The 15,801-nt window shown below is 38.3% G+C and overlaps 1 protein-coding gene across 1 annotated transcript in view; it reads left to right on the top strand.

Annotated features, from left to right (window-relative positions):
* Positions 1 to 15,801, top strand: part of LOC309477340 (putative E3 ubiquitin-protein ligase HERC1) — a 67,558-nt gene that overhangs the window by 31,738 nt on the left and 20,019 nt on the right. Inside the window, 23 exon segments of the mRNA XM_082140576.1 lie at positions 650 to 912; positions 1,036 to 1,140; positions 1,235 to 1,402; positions 1,483 to 1,722; positions 2,112 to 2,195; positions 2,354 to 2,570; positions 2,756 to 3,065; positions 3,829 to 4,580; positions 5,054 to 5,255; positions 6,097 to 6,254; positions 7,220 to 7,303; positions 8,106 to 8,313; positions 8,567 to 8,694; positions 9,271 to 9,479; positions 10,453 to 10,721; positions 10,807 to 10,859; positions 11,500 to 11,697; positions 11,811 to 11,985; positions 12,664 to 12,922; positions 13,135 to 13,351; positions 14,231 to 14,493; positions 15,052 to 15,179; positions 15,331 to 15,455. Coding sequence (XP_081996702.1) covers positions 650 to 912; positions 1,036 to 1,140; positions 1,235 to 1,402; positions 1,483 to 1,722; positions 2,112 to 2,195; positions 2,354 to 2,570; positions 2,756 to 3,065; positions 3,829 to 4,580; positions 5,054 to 5,255; positions 6,097 to 6,254; positions 7,220 to 7,303; positions 8,106 to 8,313; positions 8,567 to 8,694; positions 9,271 to 9,479; positions 10,453 to 10,721; positions 10,807 to 10,859; positions 11,500 to 11,697; positions 11,811 to 11,985; positions 12,664 to 12,922; positions 13,135 to 13,351; positions 14,231 to 14,493; positions 15,052 to 15,179; positions 15,331 to 15,455 — 4,815 coding nt within the window.

The following is a 15,801-nucleotide window of genomic DNA, read 5'->3' as shown; positions in this document are numbered from 1 at the left end:
ATATGCTGAAATGCTGATTTGCTGCTCTAGAAACATTTCTGATTATTATCATTGTTGAAAACAGTTGTGTACAATTTTTTTCAGGATTCTTTGATGAATAGAAAGTTCAAAAGAGCAGCATTTATCTGAAATAGAAAGCTTTTGCTACATTATATATGTCTTTACTGTCACCTTTGATCATATTAATGCATCTTTGCTGAATAAAAAGTATTCATTTCTTTAAAAATCTTACTGACCGCAAACTTTTGAACAGTAGTGTATATTGTTACAAAAACTTTCCATTTCAGATAAATGCTGTTCTTTTGAACTTTCTATTTATCATAGAATCCTGAAAAAACAGTTTTCAACACTGATAATAATAAGAAATGTTCTTTAAGCTCCAAATCAGCATATTAGAATGATTTCTGAAGGATCATGTGACACTAAAGACTGGATAAATAAAGCTGAAAATTCAACTTTGCATCACATGTATAAATAGCATTTTAAAATATTTTAAAGTAGAAAATTAAGTATTTCAGTTATAATATTATTTCTCAATATGACTGTTTTTACTGTATTTTGCTTGCTTCAAAAACATTTTAAAAATCCAAACTTTTAATGGTATGGTATATGATGTATTGGATTATATATAAACTTTGTTTCATTTTAGGTGCAGATATAGTTCGCAGCAGCAAGGTTGTGGAGTCCCAGCTCTCTGACTTTCTAGTCTTCCTAAGGCGCATTTTGTCACTAAGGGTCGCCAAAAGAGTGTCAGCGTTTGTCAAGTGGATCGATCCATTGATGACAATTATCTCATACAAATGCGGAAACTCGGGAAATCCACATCTCCACAACCTGCGGACGAAGCTGCTGGCCTTCCATATTCTAGAAGCTCTTCTCCCTGCCTGTTCAGACCCTGTCGTCATGAAACAGGTGAGAAAGGAATTGCTTTTTTTTATTATTAGTTCACTTCACTGTTCACTTGACACTGGATGATTGGTTCTTGATTGATTCCGACTAATAAGCATTTACCATGTCATTTTTGTTTCGTCTCAGATTGTGGATCAGTTATTTAGCCTTTTGTCCAAGTACATGTGGGAGGAACCTGTGGCCCTGAGAAAAAAATTTGAAAAAGAGAGAACTTCTGAGAATATAAATAGGGTATTTGATCTCTGTGTCCATCGCACACATTTTACACACTTGTATTTGTGTTCATTGATTTATATTGTTCTATATGTTCTTATGTGTCTTCCAGGACATCAGAAGTGAAGATGAATGTATTCCTATTGGTGATTTTTCTTTTGACCCACATAAACTGATCTGTTGTTCTCTGGAGAGTGGGAATGTACTATCTCATGGATCGGGGGGGAAAGGGTACGGTTTGGCCACCACTGCCATCACATCTGGATGCTTCATCTGGAAGGTACCAATGCAAAATACAGTCACTGGTGTCCTTTACAGGGTCCATGTACTAATTTGTTTTTTTTTGTCTCCATATCTTAGTTTTTTATCACTAAGGAGAACAGGGGAAATGAAGGGACGTGTATCGGAGTGTCCCGATGGCCCATCCGGGACTACAACCATCGCACCACCACAGACATGTGGCTGTACCGGGCCTACAGCGGTAGCCTGTATCATGGAGGAGAACTGGGCCGGGCCCTGCCCTCCTTCACCCAGGGCGACACAATAACCTGCATCTTAGACATGGAGGCTAGAACTATCTCCTTCGCCAAAAACAACAGGGTCAGTGCGTGTTGATGAGATAAGAACACTTTCCCACTTAGCTCAACAATGTAAGGTACAATTCGCAATAGCATATGGATTATAATTGCCATCAAACAAAGTGTTGCTTGATTTAGAAGCTACAGTAGTTATACTTAAAGATGACATGAAATAAAAATGAATAATGATTCAAAAGTCAAAAATACTTTAGTTTTTCAATTGCAAATTGTAATTTTGTTTTATAGTTTTTTGACAAATTTTAAGGAGTATTATAGGTTAAGCTGTATTATTACAGAAAATAATTTTGCACACATAAATCAAATAATAATATATGAAGACTAATGAACTTGAAATGTAAATCTATGGGCCAACTGAGTTACAAAGTACTTTAACTGTTTTTATGTGTGTAGGAGCCCAAGCTGGCGTTTGAAGGAGTGGATGCCACAGAACTCTACCCCTGTGTTCTGTTCTACAGCAGTAACCCAGGAGAAAAGGTCAGTCTCTTAAACATATACACTAAAGAGCCCATTTTAAGCAATTCATACCGGAAAAGAAACACAATCCATAATAATCTTGCTAAAAATAAATGAGCAAATCTCTACAAATCAACTCTAAACTTACAAAAACCTCTTGTTCCTCCACTGGCCTTTAGGTGGCGCTGTGTGACCTGCAGATGCGTGGCATGCCTAGCGATCTTTTACCAGGAGAGCCACTGTGCAGCCCGCGGGCCACGGTTCTGCTGGAGTCCACAATTCAGCTGCTAAGACGACTGTACGTGAACGATGACTGGGTTCCACATATCAACCAGCACATGCTGAACAAACTACAGCTCATCAACCCTCTCATGAGGGAGGGACATGGCAAGATAGGTCAGTTCTATCTATCTATCTATCTAAACAAAACAAAGGTTGAGTTTGTACACTAATTATGTAATTCTAAAACAATAAGTGCAGGTAAACAGTAATATATACATGAGACAAAGGATGATTTAAAACAATGAAGAACAGAGGTCTCATTTAAAGGGTAATATATTCTGTGTTCTGTCCTCTGCCAGCAGGTCGTGCTAGTAATGAGTCTGAAGAGAAATGTAGGGTGAACAGAGAGAGGGGTTCTGCTTGGGTAGATGTCGGGATGTCGACAGACCACCTCTCTGGCCCGGCGGGGCTCTCTGACGCCCAGCTCAGCATGTTGTGCACTGAGGTCTGGCCTGTCATGGCCCTCATCGGAGGGGTGGACAGCGGTCTCCGTGCCGGGGGGACCTGCCTGCACAAACCCAGCGGTCGACGGGCCACCCTGCTCGGGGTCTTGAAAGACGGAAGCCCCTTGGCTAAGCTTCAGTGGGAGGAGACCGATTTTACTGTGAGGTAAGCACACATATACAGCACTCTTACAGACATGCAAATAATTGAAAGTTTGTATTTAAATATTCTATAATATAAAATTAGGGAGTAAGAGCCTATCACACCAAGAGCTATGTGATAATATTCTTAAATGCAGACAACAACAAAAAAAAAACTTTTTTCTTTTGCTCTATTTTTAATTCATTTGGTAGTGAAAATGCTTGTGTAAATCTTGTTTCAAGCTGGGGTCTGGGGGTGTTTAGGGGTCTGCAAAAAAATTAAGAGAAACAAGACTATGAAATTACTATTTACGTGTTACCATAACTGAAGATATCAAGTATCTTATTCTTAACACAATATATTTTCAACACCTTTCCAAGTGCAGTATAATTATTTTGCTAATTTGCTATTTTATTTTATTTATTATTATTATTTATTTTAGTTCTTGGCGTCAAAATGTTTTAAAACCCTTGTTTTAGAGTAAAATATAATGCTCTCCAGCACTGTCATTGGCTTCTGCCATTGTAATTTATGTATATTTTGTATGTTATATCTGTCCTGTTCTTTTTGCCAGTTGCATGCATTTTTTCCTTTTCGATTTCTTCACTTCCCTTTTCTTGTATTGTCTTTTGTCCTCTTCATTTTTTTCTAATCATGGTATCCTTTCCTTTCCACTCTTTTATTTCTGTCTTGCCCCCTTCCTCTCACTCCTCTCCTCATCTTCATTCTGCTTGTGACCTGCTGTGGTCCCACTAACCCAAAGCTTCCTGAATTCTTGGTCACCTAGCGACACGCCTCTTTCCTCCCTGGAGCCGTGTGACATCCCCCAGCTGGACGTGTCCCGCTGCCGTGGCCTCAAAGCATCGGTGTTGTTCGACCTCATCCTGATGACCGGCATCTTGGATGAGCAGGAGCTTCCTTCCGGATCATCCGCATTGCCAAGGAACCGAATCAGCTCAGAGGGCGGTCCGCGTAATGAGCTGGAGAGACGTTTGGATGAGGACATCGCTCGCATTATGATGGATGAAGAGGGAATGAGCTGTCCCGTGGATGAGGGCGAAAATAACGCAGAGGAGAGGAGAGAGGAGAACCAAGATGACATGTTCAGAACCCTCACACAGTCGAGCGAGGACCGTGCTGGCGCCCCCTGTCCACCAATACTCGCACTCCAACCCAGGGTGGACTTCTTTGCTTTGGAACTTCGTGCAGTCCGCATTTCCTACCTCCTCTTGGGGGCGCTAAAATCTCTGGCTGTCATTCTGAGCTGCGGGAAGTTCACGGATCTTCTCCTGGTTCCCAAATCAGATGCGGGGGTCAGCGTAACTAGCCCTGACCCAGCGAGGACCTCTGCCGGTGGGGAGGAGAACGCCGAAACGCGCTCTGTGTTGCAGTTTGTGGTGCGGAGCATGGTGAAGTGGGCCGTCAGACCCTGTCCCATTAAACAGGCCATGGCTTTATCAGACCTCGAGAGGGCCCAGATCATCATCTTTAAAGGAGCATTGAACAGACTGCATGAGGATGGAAGCAAGGAACACAAAGGTTTGTTGCTTTTGCATGAACATGTGAACAAGCTGAAATGCTGAATGTGCTTTATTCAGTTGTTTACCACCTTTACTGTTAAAAAATAACAATAAGTTAATATATACATACACACACACACAGACTAGTTATATATATATATACGTATATGTATATGTGTATATATATGTATGTATATGTATTTTTTTTATTTATGTGTGTGTGTGCAATTATTATTGTATCTGCTGTTTGTTTATTTATTTAGGTTTTCAATATTTATTAATAGAATTTAATAGAATTAATATAATATAATTTCATTTATTAATATTATTAATAGTAGCAGTAGTTGTATTATTTCATTTAGCTTAGAAAAGTAAAAGTCTGTAATAATAGCTGATGATGATGATGATGATAATGATAATAATTCTAAGATATATTTTTAATTTCTTTGTTTTCTTGTGTATTAATTAATTAATTTGTGTTTGTGTACATAGATTCAGGGGGTCACTCTTCCTCTCAGCCAGTGTCCAAATCCTCCAGTTCAGTCTCGCTTTACAGCAACGGCTCTGAGGGCACCGCCATCTTCGGCCAGTCAGCTTCACCCTCCACCAATGACCTCACAGCCTCCCTCCTCACCGCCCTGCAGGCTGACGGCCTGGACAACTTTAACCCTTTCCTGCCCATCAACCTGCTCCAGTGAGTTTCTCTTTTATCCCATTACAATTTATTCTCTATATGATCTCATTGCAGTGAGCTCTCAAATGTGAAGTGAACAATATCTGCACCATTAGTGTGTCACCATATTATGTAATAAAATAGAATAGAATAGAATAGAATAGGATTGAAAATATTAAGCAATAATATAATATATTCCACAAACGTAGACCATCACCAGATTCCACCACTTCTCAGACCGACAAGTGCCGATTCAACATGTTTAATCAGTGAAAACAAGCTCCAACAGCCAAAACCCGATGAACGTGTCGGTCGCCGTCTGTCGGTGCAGTTTGAGTTGGCCTTAAAGGAACCTATGAATTAGTGAAATAATTATGAAGTACTAGTATGAAGTAATGTCAGTTTAATAATGACATCTCCTGTAACATCTCCTTAATGGCGATTGTTCTGGCACTTAAAATGTGTACAGTTTGTAATTACTCTGCCATTCACTGTCAGTTTGAAGACAAAACCAAAGGGACATGAAAAGAGTTTCAGTCTAACACACACACACTGTAAACTCTCTGACGTGTCTGGATGTTCTCACTCCAGATCGCTGTCGCCTGAGACACTCACACAGGTTACTGAGAGTGTGAATGAGAATACAGGTAAGTGTGTGAGTGTAAAGCTGTGGCTGTGTGCGTTATAACCTCACAAACACATGCTCCTCTCTTAACCTCAAGTGTCTGAGCATGGCTTAATGACACAAGGGTGATTTAACACCTCAACATAACACGCGCTCAACTGAATGTTTGTTCTAGAGCTGGTGCTAGCGGTTCTCCTGTGTCTGTGTGTGCATGTGTGTGTGGCTGGGCTCCTCTAGGCGGATGGTGCTGGCCCGTTTTCCCACATTGGCAGGTCTTGTCCACAGTCCGGTTCTGCCCCCCGGGCTCAGCCTGACGAGCTCAGCGTCCTGTGAGGGCTTCACTGAGCAGCAGACCAGCTTCCTGGAGCCCTGTGGTCAGACCAGGACCCCCGTGGGTAAGACTGACAGCGCAGGTTTCATAACGTCCAGACAAACTCTTGGAATATAAGGGACTAGTAAAAGTGGATGTCTAGCATATCATATGGTGTCCATGGACATGGTTTATCTGGTCAACAGATGATGTTCCTGTGATTATTTATTTGTTTTTTTAACAAACTAACATCAAGATTGGTTTATGTAGCACCGGAATTTGAGAAGTTTCCTTTAACTTAACCCTGACGGGCCGTGCATGTTTTACACTTGTGTCTTGCTTAGGACGTTTTATTTTTATTTATTTTCACTGATTGCAAGAAATGTGTTTGCCTTTTTTGTGCATTTTCACACCCAGTTAAATGGCACCTTGAATCTCACAATGCATTACAAGACCAATTGCTTCTATACATTTATTTATATTTTTATGCAATTTTTTATGAAAATATTGTTATTTTAATAAAGTAAATAAATAAATATATTTGTAATAATTAAAATAATATATTACAAAATATTTATATATGATTCTTAATATATTAATTATAATTATATTATCAGCATAATCTGAGTGAAAAGTAAATTGAAAAATAAATAAATAAAACTTAAAATAAAATTAGGCATTATGAAATTATTATTTTTGTATATACATATCTATCTCACATTTTATTAGTGACTAAGAAAAATGATATTGGGCATTTTTTTTGTTCAAATATAACCTTTAATAAATAAAATAAAATTTAAATAAAACAATAAAAATTAAAAATTAAATATAATATAATATATAAAATGGTCAAAACATTTTTTATTATTAATTTAATAATAATTGAATTTGTAGTCCAAGTCCCCAGCCTGCTTTAGCACATTTACTTTATTTTTTAAATGGAGATATTTTGTAAATAATTAATAAATCATATTTTCCTGACTGGATCAGTCAGCCCAGTCCAGACATATTCTGATTCATCACTTAATAATTTTTATTTCTGTCCTTCAGAACAGCCCCAAATGTTTGTCCCAGTTCGCTTGCTTGAAATGGGCTTCTCAATGAGACACATCTACAGGGCCATGGAGGCAGCAGGTACCAACAAGTGCTTGCAACATCTAGACTCATTCTTACCCGTTTAATAAGGAGACAATCATGTTATTAGATTACTGTTAAACTCCTCTTATACTGTTACAATAGTCAGTTTTACAGAATTTTCAAAGCAAGATTTCTATTCAGAAATAGAAATATTGGATAACAATGTCGAGTTTTGTATTGCATTTGATTGTTTTTGTAACTAAATAATTATTTACTGGTGATTCACTCATTACACTTCCCCTGTGAGATCCTGCTTCAATTCACCCCTCACTGTTCTTCCCCACTGGAACACTCGGCTGAATTACGGGAAATATTAGTGGAGCACCGCATGAAGTCTTATTAAGTGTTAACAAATGTTCGCAAGTGTGTGTGTGTGTGTGTGTGTGTGTGTGTGTGTACTGTATGCTTTGTATCATTTTTATTGCATACTTACATTTTCTTGAGCAGTACAGGTTTACAAAAATAAAATTTTATATTTATTTTATTTATTTTTGTTTGCAAAGCCAACTTTAAAAATTAGTCAGTTCCAAAAAAAAATAATGTAAATACAAAAACATTTTTTTTTTTTACATTTTGGCTGCTTTTCCTTCGCTATCTGGTTCAAAAAGTCAGTATCCATTGTTTTTTGTTTTTAAATTAAATTAAAAAAAATTCTTAAGAAATTAATTCTCAGACATAATTGGACTAATTTCAAGCTCATTTCAAGCTTTTTAAGTTTATGAGAAATCATAAATTCAGTCAAGTGTGACCAAACGTTTTTGGGGGTATTCTCCCTGACCCTTTTTGGGACATCTCTTAGGGGTCACTGGAGAGGTGGACTCGCGCACCATCGAGGTGCTGGCCAGCTGGATGCTGGAACACCCCATCACAGAGGAGCAGCAGGCGGGAGAGGGCTCGTCTGTAGGGGGCGCCACTGATACACCCTCATCTGAAGGACCCGAGACGGTCCAGTGCCCCGAGTCTCCTGCTCCTCTGACCCTACAGGAGAGCAGAGAACCCAACGAGAGGTGAATTCACACATCCAGGCACAACACAAAGTGACAAGCAATAAATCACATCTCTTGCATATTAATCCCCATCTCATGAGTCCTAATCAACCGCAACTGATAGTAAGATATTTTGATGGCCGCTTGGTTTCAGTAGCTATGTTTCCATCCACCTATTTTTATGCAAACAAATTGGGGTACGCAACAGAGCACACTGCATGCGTGCATGGAATATTGTATTTATTCACTGTGTGTATTCCGATGTGTTTTCCAGTCTGTTAGCAGGTTTGGACCTGGTGGAGAGAGAGAACTTCTTAGATGTTCACCTCACGAGGAACAGACCTCCTCCTGCACGGAGACAGCGGTCTGGAGTGGGTCAGAGAACATCCTTCAGGAGAGCAGGTCAGATTTCACACAGTGCACACTACCGTTCAGAAGTTTGGGGTCAGAGTTCTATTTCAAATAAATTCTGTTCCATTGAATTTTCTATTCATCAAAGAATCCTGAAAAAATGTATCAGGGTTTCCACAAAAGTGTAATAATAAGAAATGTTTCTCGAGCAGCAAATCAGCATATTAGAATGATTTCTGAAGGATCATGTGACACTGAAGACTGGAGTAATAATGCTGAAAATTCAGCCTTTCATCACAGGAATAAATTAAATATATATATATATATTTATTTATTTTTTATAATTTAAATTGTAAATAATATTTTACTGTATTACTGTTTTTACTGTATTTTTGATAAAAGAAATGCAGCATTTTATGAAGAATAAAGAATTACAAAAAATACATTTTATGACTTCTTTAAGAAACACAAAAAATCTAACTGACCTTTAACTTTTAAACGGTAGTGTTCATGGATATGTAAATGTATGTGGATGTGAACTGATTACCCAGAGTGTACTGTACATTAAGAACGACACATTTCAGTGACTCTGCCCTGAAGTTTGCTCCCCTATCTTGTCTGTTTCAGACTCCCCGTCTCCCAGTCCTGTCCCATCGCTGTACAGACAGGACGTGGGAGTGGCAGAGTGGCCGGAGCGGGCTGAAACGCACCCGTTTGCTGCTGAAGAAGACTCGGAGCTGGGCTATATGGATGACCCGTACCACGAAGAGCCCTATGAGGAGCTGCTCACCCCAGAGTTCATCACCTCTGAGAGGGACACGCTGTGGATGGTAGAGGTGCTGGAGACTGACTATCATACTATCGTTTAATGTATTGTTCTATCATTTATCATTCTATCTATCTATCTATCTATCTATCTATCTATCTATCTATCTATCTATCTATCTATCTATCTATCTATCTATCTATCTATCTATATATGAAGAGTTCAGATGCAAAAGCCTCTAAGTGCCATCTGAAATTTTCTTCTAGAATGATCATTTTTATCAAGCTTGTATGTTTATGTTCAGTTATTTCACTTTAATTGCATTGAAAATGACCTATTAATTGTCATTAAAGTGAAATTACTGAACCTAAATATACGAGCTTGATAAAAAATGATCATTTTAGAAGAAAATTTCAGATGGCACTTAGAGGCTTTTGCATCTGAAGTCTTCATATCTATCTATCTATCTATCTATCTATCTATCTATCTATCTATCTATCTATCTATCTATCTATCTATCTATCTATCTATCTCTATCTCTATCTATCTATCTATCTATCTATCTATCTATCTATCTCTCTATCTCTATCTCTATCTCTATCTCTATCTCTATCTCTATCTCTCTCTCTCTCTCTCTCTCTCGCTATATATATATATATATATATATATATGTATATATATATATATGTATATATATATATATATGTATATGTATGTATGTATATGTATGTATATATATATATATATATATACATATATAATAATTCTCATTTACCATTTTATTTTTCCATCCATATATCCATTGATTTATATTTCAATCAAATATTATTTATTGTTTTCCATTCTGTCATTTTTCATTTATCACTTTATCGTTCTGTGTATCATTTATCGGTCTGTTCTTTCATCGTTCTATCTTTTGTGTATTATTTCTGTTGTTTATTTTGTTCTGTCTATTGTTCTGTTGTGTGAATATTATTTGTCCTTGTATGAATGCATTTTTCATTTCTCCTTCACTGTACCAACATATGTGTGTTTTGACTCAGGGAAGAGAAGAGCACCCAGACCCCCATGAGATGGTGGAGTGTGAGCTGTGTAACACTCTCACCCTGCAGTTCAACAACCACATGAAGCGTCACCACCCAGGCTGCGGTCAGAGCGCCGGTCGCCGTGGTTACCGCAGCAATGGGGCCTACGTGGACGGCTGGTTCGGAGGCGAATGCGGATCAGGAAGCCCATACTACCTCCTGTGCAGTGCATGCAGGGAAAAGTATCTGGCTTCCAACCTGGGTGTTATGAACTCCAAACAGGATAGGTGATGATAAGGAAATTATGAGCGTGTTGTAGGCATTTACCTTTTCTATATAGCAACCTAGATGATGTTTTTTTTTCTTCTTCAGGGCAAGAGGTTTGGCGTCTGATCTGATTGGTCAGTTGGATGGTACATCAGAAGGTATTTGTCCAGTTATTTTTTTGTTAAAACAAACCTGTGCTGTTTAAAACACTACAAAACAAAAACACGGCTTTTTAAAAAAAAAATTTTTTTTTTTTTTATGCACTGGTAAAAAATTTTTTTTTGGGCTATTTGGCTCTTCATGACTTTTCATACTTGTGGAAAGAAGATATCAGTTTATTTTATTGCCGGTATATATGAAGGTTTTTACAGAGGAGTTTATTCATAAATAGTTTGTCTGGCTTTATACAACGTTTTATTCCTTGAAACATGGTAAATGTTTTTGTTTTTTATTTGGCTGTTGACAGTATTTTCAGATATATGGAGCGATAAAAGGAGATATACAAAATCCCCAATGGGGATATTTCAACAAAATAAAACAATAATTTTGAACCTGGCTATATTTAATGATTTATTCAGATTTCTGTTCTGGAAATGTATGGAAAGTAGTGCATATTTAATTAGATAATGCCTGATTTGCATTTTCAATCATAACATTTCAGAAAACTGGTAATGCAAAAAACAATTCTTAATTTAATGTGGAATTATGGTAATATCTATTAGGTAATTGTTTAAACTACTGTATTCACCAGGGGTGTCTTGCCTTGAATTCATGTGTAATGATTTGAATGTGTGTTAGATGAGTGGGATCCAGGTAACCAGGAAGACTCCGACTCAGACCGACTTACGGGTTTGGAGGACTTTGGGATTCTTCTGAGACCTTTGGGTCTGAGTGAGAAGAAGCCCGTGCCCGACCCCATCCCCTTCATGGAACACGACCCTCTTGGAGCTCTGGTCAGTGGCCTGGTCACTGGTGACAACAACCTGCTTTACAAAGGTAATATTCTCATATTCAACAACTGTTTACAGTTGTCCGATACATATTGCATGTAAGAGCTTCCCAAAATCACAGTGAAATGCATCACATTGTTGTTTATTTATTGTGTGTAGGTGTTGTTAGCACTGAGCTGAAGAGCTCCTCGGTTCCTCTGAGTCTAGGGGAGCAGGCAGCATCTCTTCGGGAACCCCAGGAGAGACTGTTGGCTCTGAGGAGAGTCACCTCCACCACTCAGATCCTGCTAGCCTACAGTATGGTGATGAGAGCGCTCTCACAGACCTACTCCAGGTAACAACCACTCGCTCTCCTCCGCCTGACTGCCCTGCAGAAGATCACCTTCACAGCGAGTCTGACATGTCATACTGTGATTGATCCATCAATGTCTGACTGACCTGAGCCTTGCAGAATTCCATCATTCACCCATCAACATCACACCCATCATTCAAAAATGTTTTATCCTTCCCTTGGCCCTTTAATTTAATTTGACCAGTTTGTTCATTCTTTCAAATACTAATACAGGTATATTACTCTCAGTTCACTGTTTACTTCATTTAAATCCATTCTGCACAATGCATTCTCACAATCATAAACCCCTTCAGACATATCCAGAATCTTCTTACTGTGATGATCCATTAGATTCTGACAGATTTTTCCAAGATGTTTAATGGTAAAATAACTCAACCCCTTCCTTACAATCAACCACATGCTCTCATTTAGATCTGCCTCCATCCAGTCAACATCATATGGATAGAACCAAGTCCCTGTCCTTCATTTTTTTCTTTTTCTGTAATGTTTTACAGATGTACATTACAATACGAAACAAATAATCTGTTGCTACTTCCATTACATCGCAACATAGTCTGTTTTTATATACATATGTATATACACAATGTGTCTATGTTATTGTACATTACAATGTACATTATGAACTGTCTCAAAAGCTCTCTCTGTCCCTGTGTGTTACAGTAGTTCAGTGTGTAATCAGTCCAGTGGTCTGGAAGCTCTGGGTCTGGCTGACATCCGTATCCTGGTGCGACTGATGTGTCTGGCAGCAGGGGGGCGTGTCCAGACTGTCCACACAGGCGTGGACCAGCAGGGGATGGGGCGTGGCTCTGTGAACGATCGCACAGGCTCCGCCTTTCTGTCGTTCCTCAGTTCAGCAATCGGCAGTTTAGTGGCCCACAGTCCTGCTGCCTACAGAGAGTTAGTGGACATCTGTACTCAGGTACACACACACACACACACACAAACTCTCTCTCTCTCTCTCTCTCTCTCTCTCTCTCTCTCTCTCTCTCTTTCTATCCTCTCGACTACTCTGCTAATGTTTCTCACCTCATTATCCTTGTTACGCTCTTCATCATTCTCTCCTTTGAGCTCATTTAATCATCCTGTCTGCCTCCTAATCATGCTGTCTCACCTGCATGTCCTTCCTCTCAGGATCTCATGGCAGCAGCTACAGGGATGAACATCAGTGCTATCACCGATCCGCAGCAGAGAATGAGGCAAAGCTCCGCCCTGAAGGGAGCGATGCAGGAGCCGAGAGAACTAACTCCGCCCACCTTCCTGGTCACACAGAGTCTGGTGTCCCTCCTTACTGAGAAAGGCATCCGATTCCGTTACAAGGTGGAAAGAAGCGAATCCACTGAATCAAAGGGTAAAAAATTACATTTTCTTGACTCAAACAGGTACATATATATTATATGGTTATAATTATTTTTTAGATAATAAAAAAAATGTGTATTTCATGCTCCATAAAAGTTTCGTTTCATTTAGACCAGGAATTCCCAAAATGTATTGTCAGCCAAACCCATTGGACCTAAAATGATTAATTGAACAATTAACATTTTAAGTTAATATTTAAATAATTTAACAACACATTTGCATATTTATGGTGCTTTGATGGTGGTTAAATAATAATACAATATTTATTTTAATAAATTAATAAAATAAAATATTTCTTTTTTTAGTATGTTTATTAGATTATTTGATCTATTTTTATTTTATTTATTTATTTTGTTTTTACTTTTCATAAAGTCCCACTGTCATGGAAATCCTGCAAGTATATTTTACATTTTTATTATTTAAATAATTATATTTGCTATCTTTTAATTCTTTTTTTAATTGTATTTTTTTTATTAGCTTTTAATTAGGATATTAGGATTTTAATTTAAATTTTTTTGCCTAAACTGTCTATTAAAGTATCAGGGAATTTTAACATCATGATTACCAGGACTGAAAAGTCATAATAAGGAATGTTCTATAGCGAATTTAAATATTTTATCTCTAAAATATGTAATTGGTTAGAAAGAGTTCCTTGAGAATGCATTCACTACAAAAAATAATTTAATTAATTAATTAATAACTAACTAACTAACCAGTGATCATGAATGACTGAAAGTCATGTACAGTGGTTTTGGGAACCCTGCTGGTTTTGGTTCTAGTGACTCACTTGTCTACCCGTATATCAACTTTAAATGCCAATAAAAGATTTGCTATTAATTTATCCTAATTAACGGCACATGTCATTGGACAGAAGGTGGAACCCCTCCACCCTCAGGTCCGCCTCTCTCTCAAGCAGGGGTACGGGTCGGACCGCTGGAGCTGACTAATGCGCTCGCTGCCTGTGCCCTGTCGGCCAGGCTGACCAGCAGACACCGTCAATGGGCAACACAACAGCTGGTCCAGGCCCTGGCGGTTTTTGAGAAAGACAACACCGCCAGACCCCAGACATACAGTGACATGGCCGGAGATCTGCGCAAGTGCCCCGTAAGGAAGCTGGAAGGACATCAGAACAGGGTAAAGAGGACATAGAGACAACACTTACAGAAACATGCTAGATGTCTCGCAAATTAATTCATTGGTACACAACTGCTAATAGACACAATCAGAAGCTCAGTTTGATGCTTAACCTGCTTAAGCTTTGCATTCAAATTTAAATATATTTAAATAAAAATTATATATATATTTAAATAAAAATTATATATATATATATATATATATATATATATTAATTCGATTTTTGTAAAAAAATAATACTTTTATTCAGCAAGGATGCATTCAATTGATCTAAAGTGACAGTAAATACTTGTAAATAATGTAAATGACAGTAAATAATGTTACAATGTTACAAAAGATTTATATTTCATATTAAAACTATCTTTTGAACTTTCTATTTTTCAAGTCCTGAAAACATTGATTCACGCTGCAGTGTTTTCAACATTGATAATTGTCTGTCTGTCTATCTGAGCTATTGTTATAAATTCTAAATATAAACAGAGCTATTCTTACTGTGAACTTTGTCCAGGGCATCGCAGAATGTCTTGACTTGTTTGTAATTGGCTGTTGTGTTTGTAGGTGAGCAGCTGCAGCTGGAATACAGAACAAGGTCTGTTGGCCACCGGCTCACAGGACGGAACGGTTCGACTGTGGGCCATAACACCAAACACAACAGAGCTGCAGCACACACACACCTGCACTGTCAGGTGAGACTCCTTGCTTTTCGTCTCTTTGATTAGGATAGGGAGAAATCCAAATGTTTCATAGGTCTGATGGGAAATAAAAATTTTCTGTAGAATGAGATGGAAATGGATGCTTTGGGCTCTGATAGCTCTGTGTTTGTGTGCGTCTTTGCAGCGAGGACGCTCAGAGCTCAGATGGTTCGATGGGATCTCATCTGCTGTCCGCTGTCTTGTGGAGCGCAGGGGGAACTCTACTGGCTGCTTTCCAGAACAAACTCATCAACATCTGGACCATCAACGGTCAGACCTGCATTACACTGTCACATATCCACACACACAGTTACAGCTCTTCTGCTGCCAAGTCCTGTGTAATCGAACATGTATAATGTACTTTATAGTTGATCGTAAGAGTAACGCCAGCACTCTTCTGAAAACGCCGTCTGCTGTCGCTTGAGAGCCCAGCGTTCTTTTCCGTTGAGATACGGAATATCCGTGGAACTGCTAGTAGTGTCTGATTTCGCAAATCATTTGTTTCTGAAAAAATGTCTAGCAGAATGTGACGGTTGGTCGGTGTGGTATTTGTCCTAAAATCTATATAGAAATATTTTTAATAAACACAATTACTAAAACTAAGTGAAATTAAATT

This window comes from Leuciscus leuciscus, assembly GCF_965113295.1.
Source record: "Leuciscus leuciscus genome assembly, chromosome: 16".
Classification (NCBI taxonomy): domain Eukaryota; kingdom Metazoa; phylum Chordata; class Actinopteri; order Cypriniformes; family Leuciscidae; genus Leuciscus; species Leuciscus leuciscus.
Note: the sequence above shows the minus strand (reverse complement) of the source record. Positions and strands in the feature narration are given on the sequence as shown.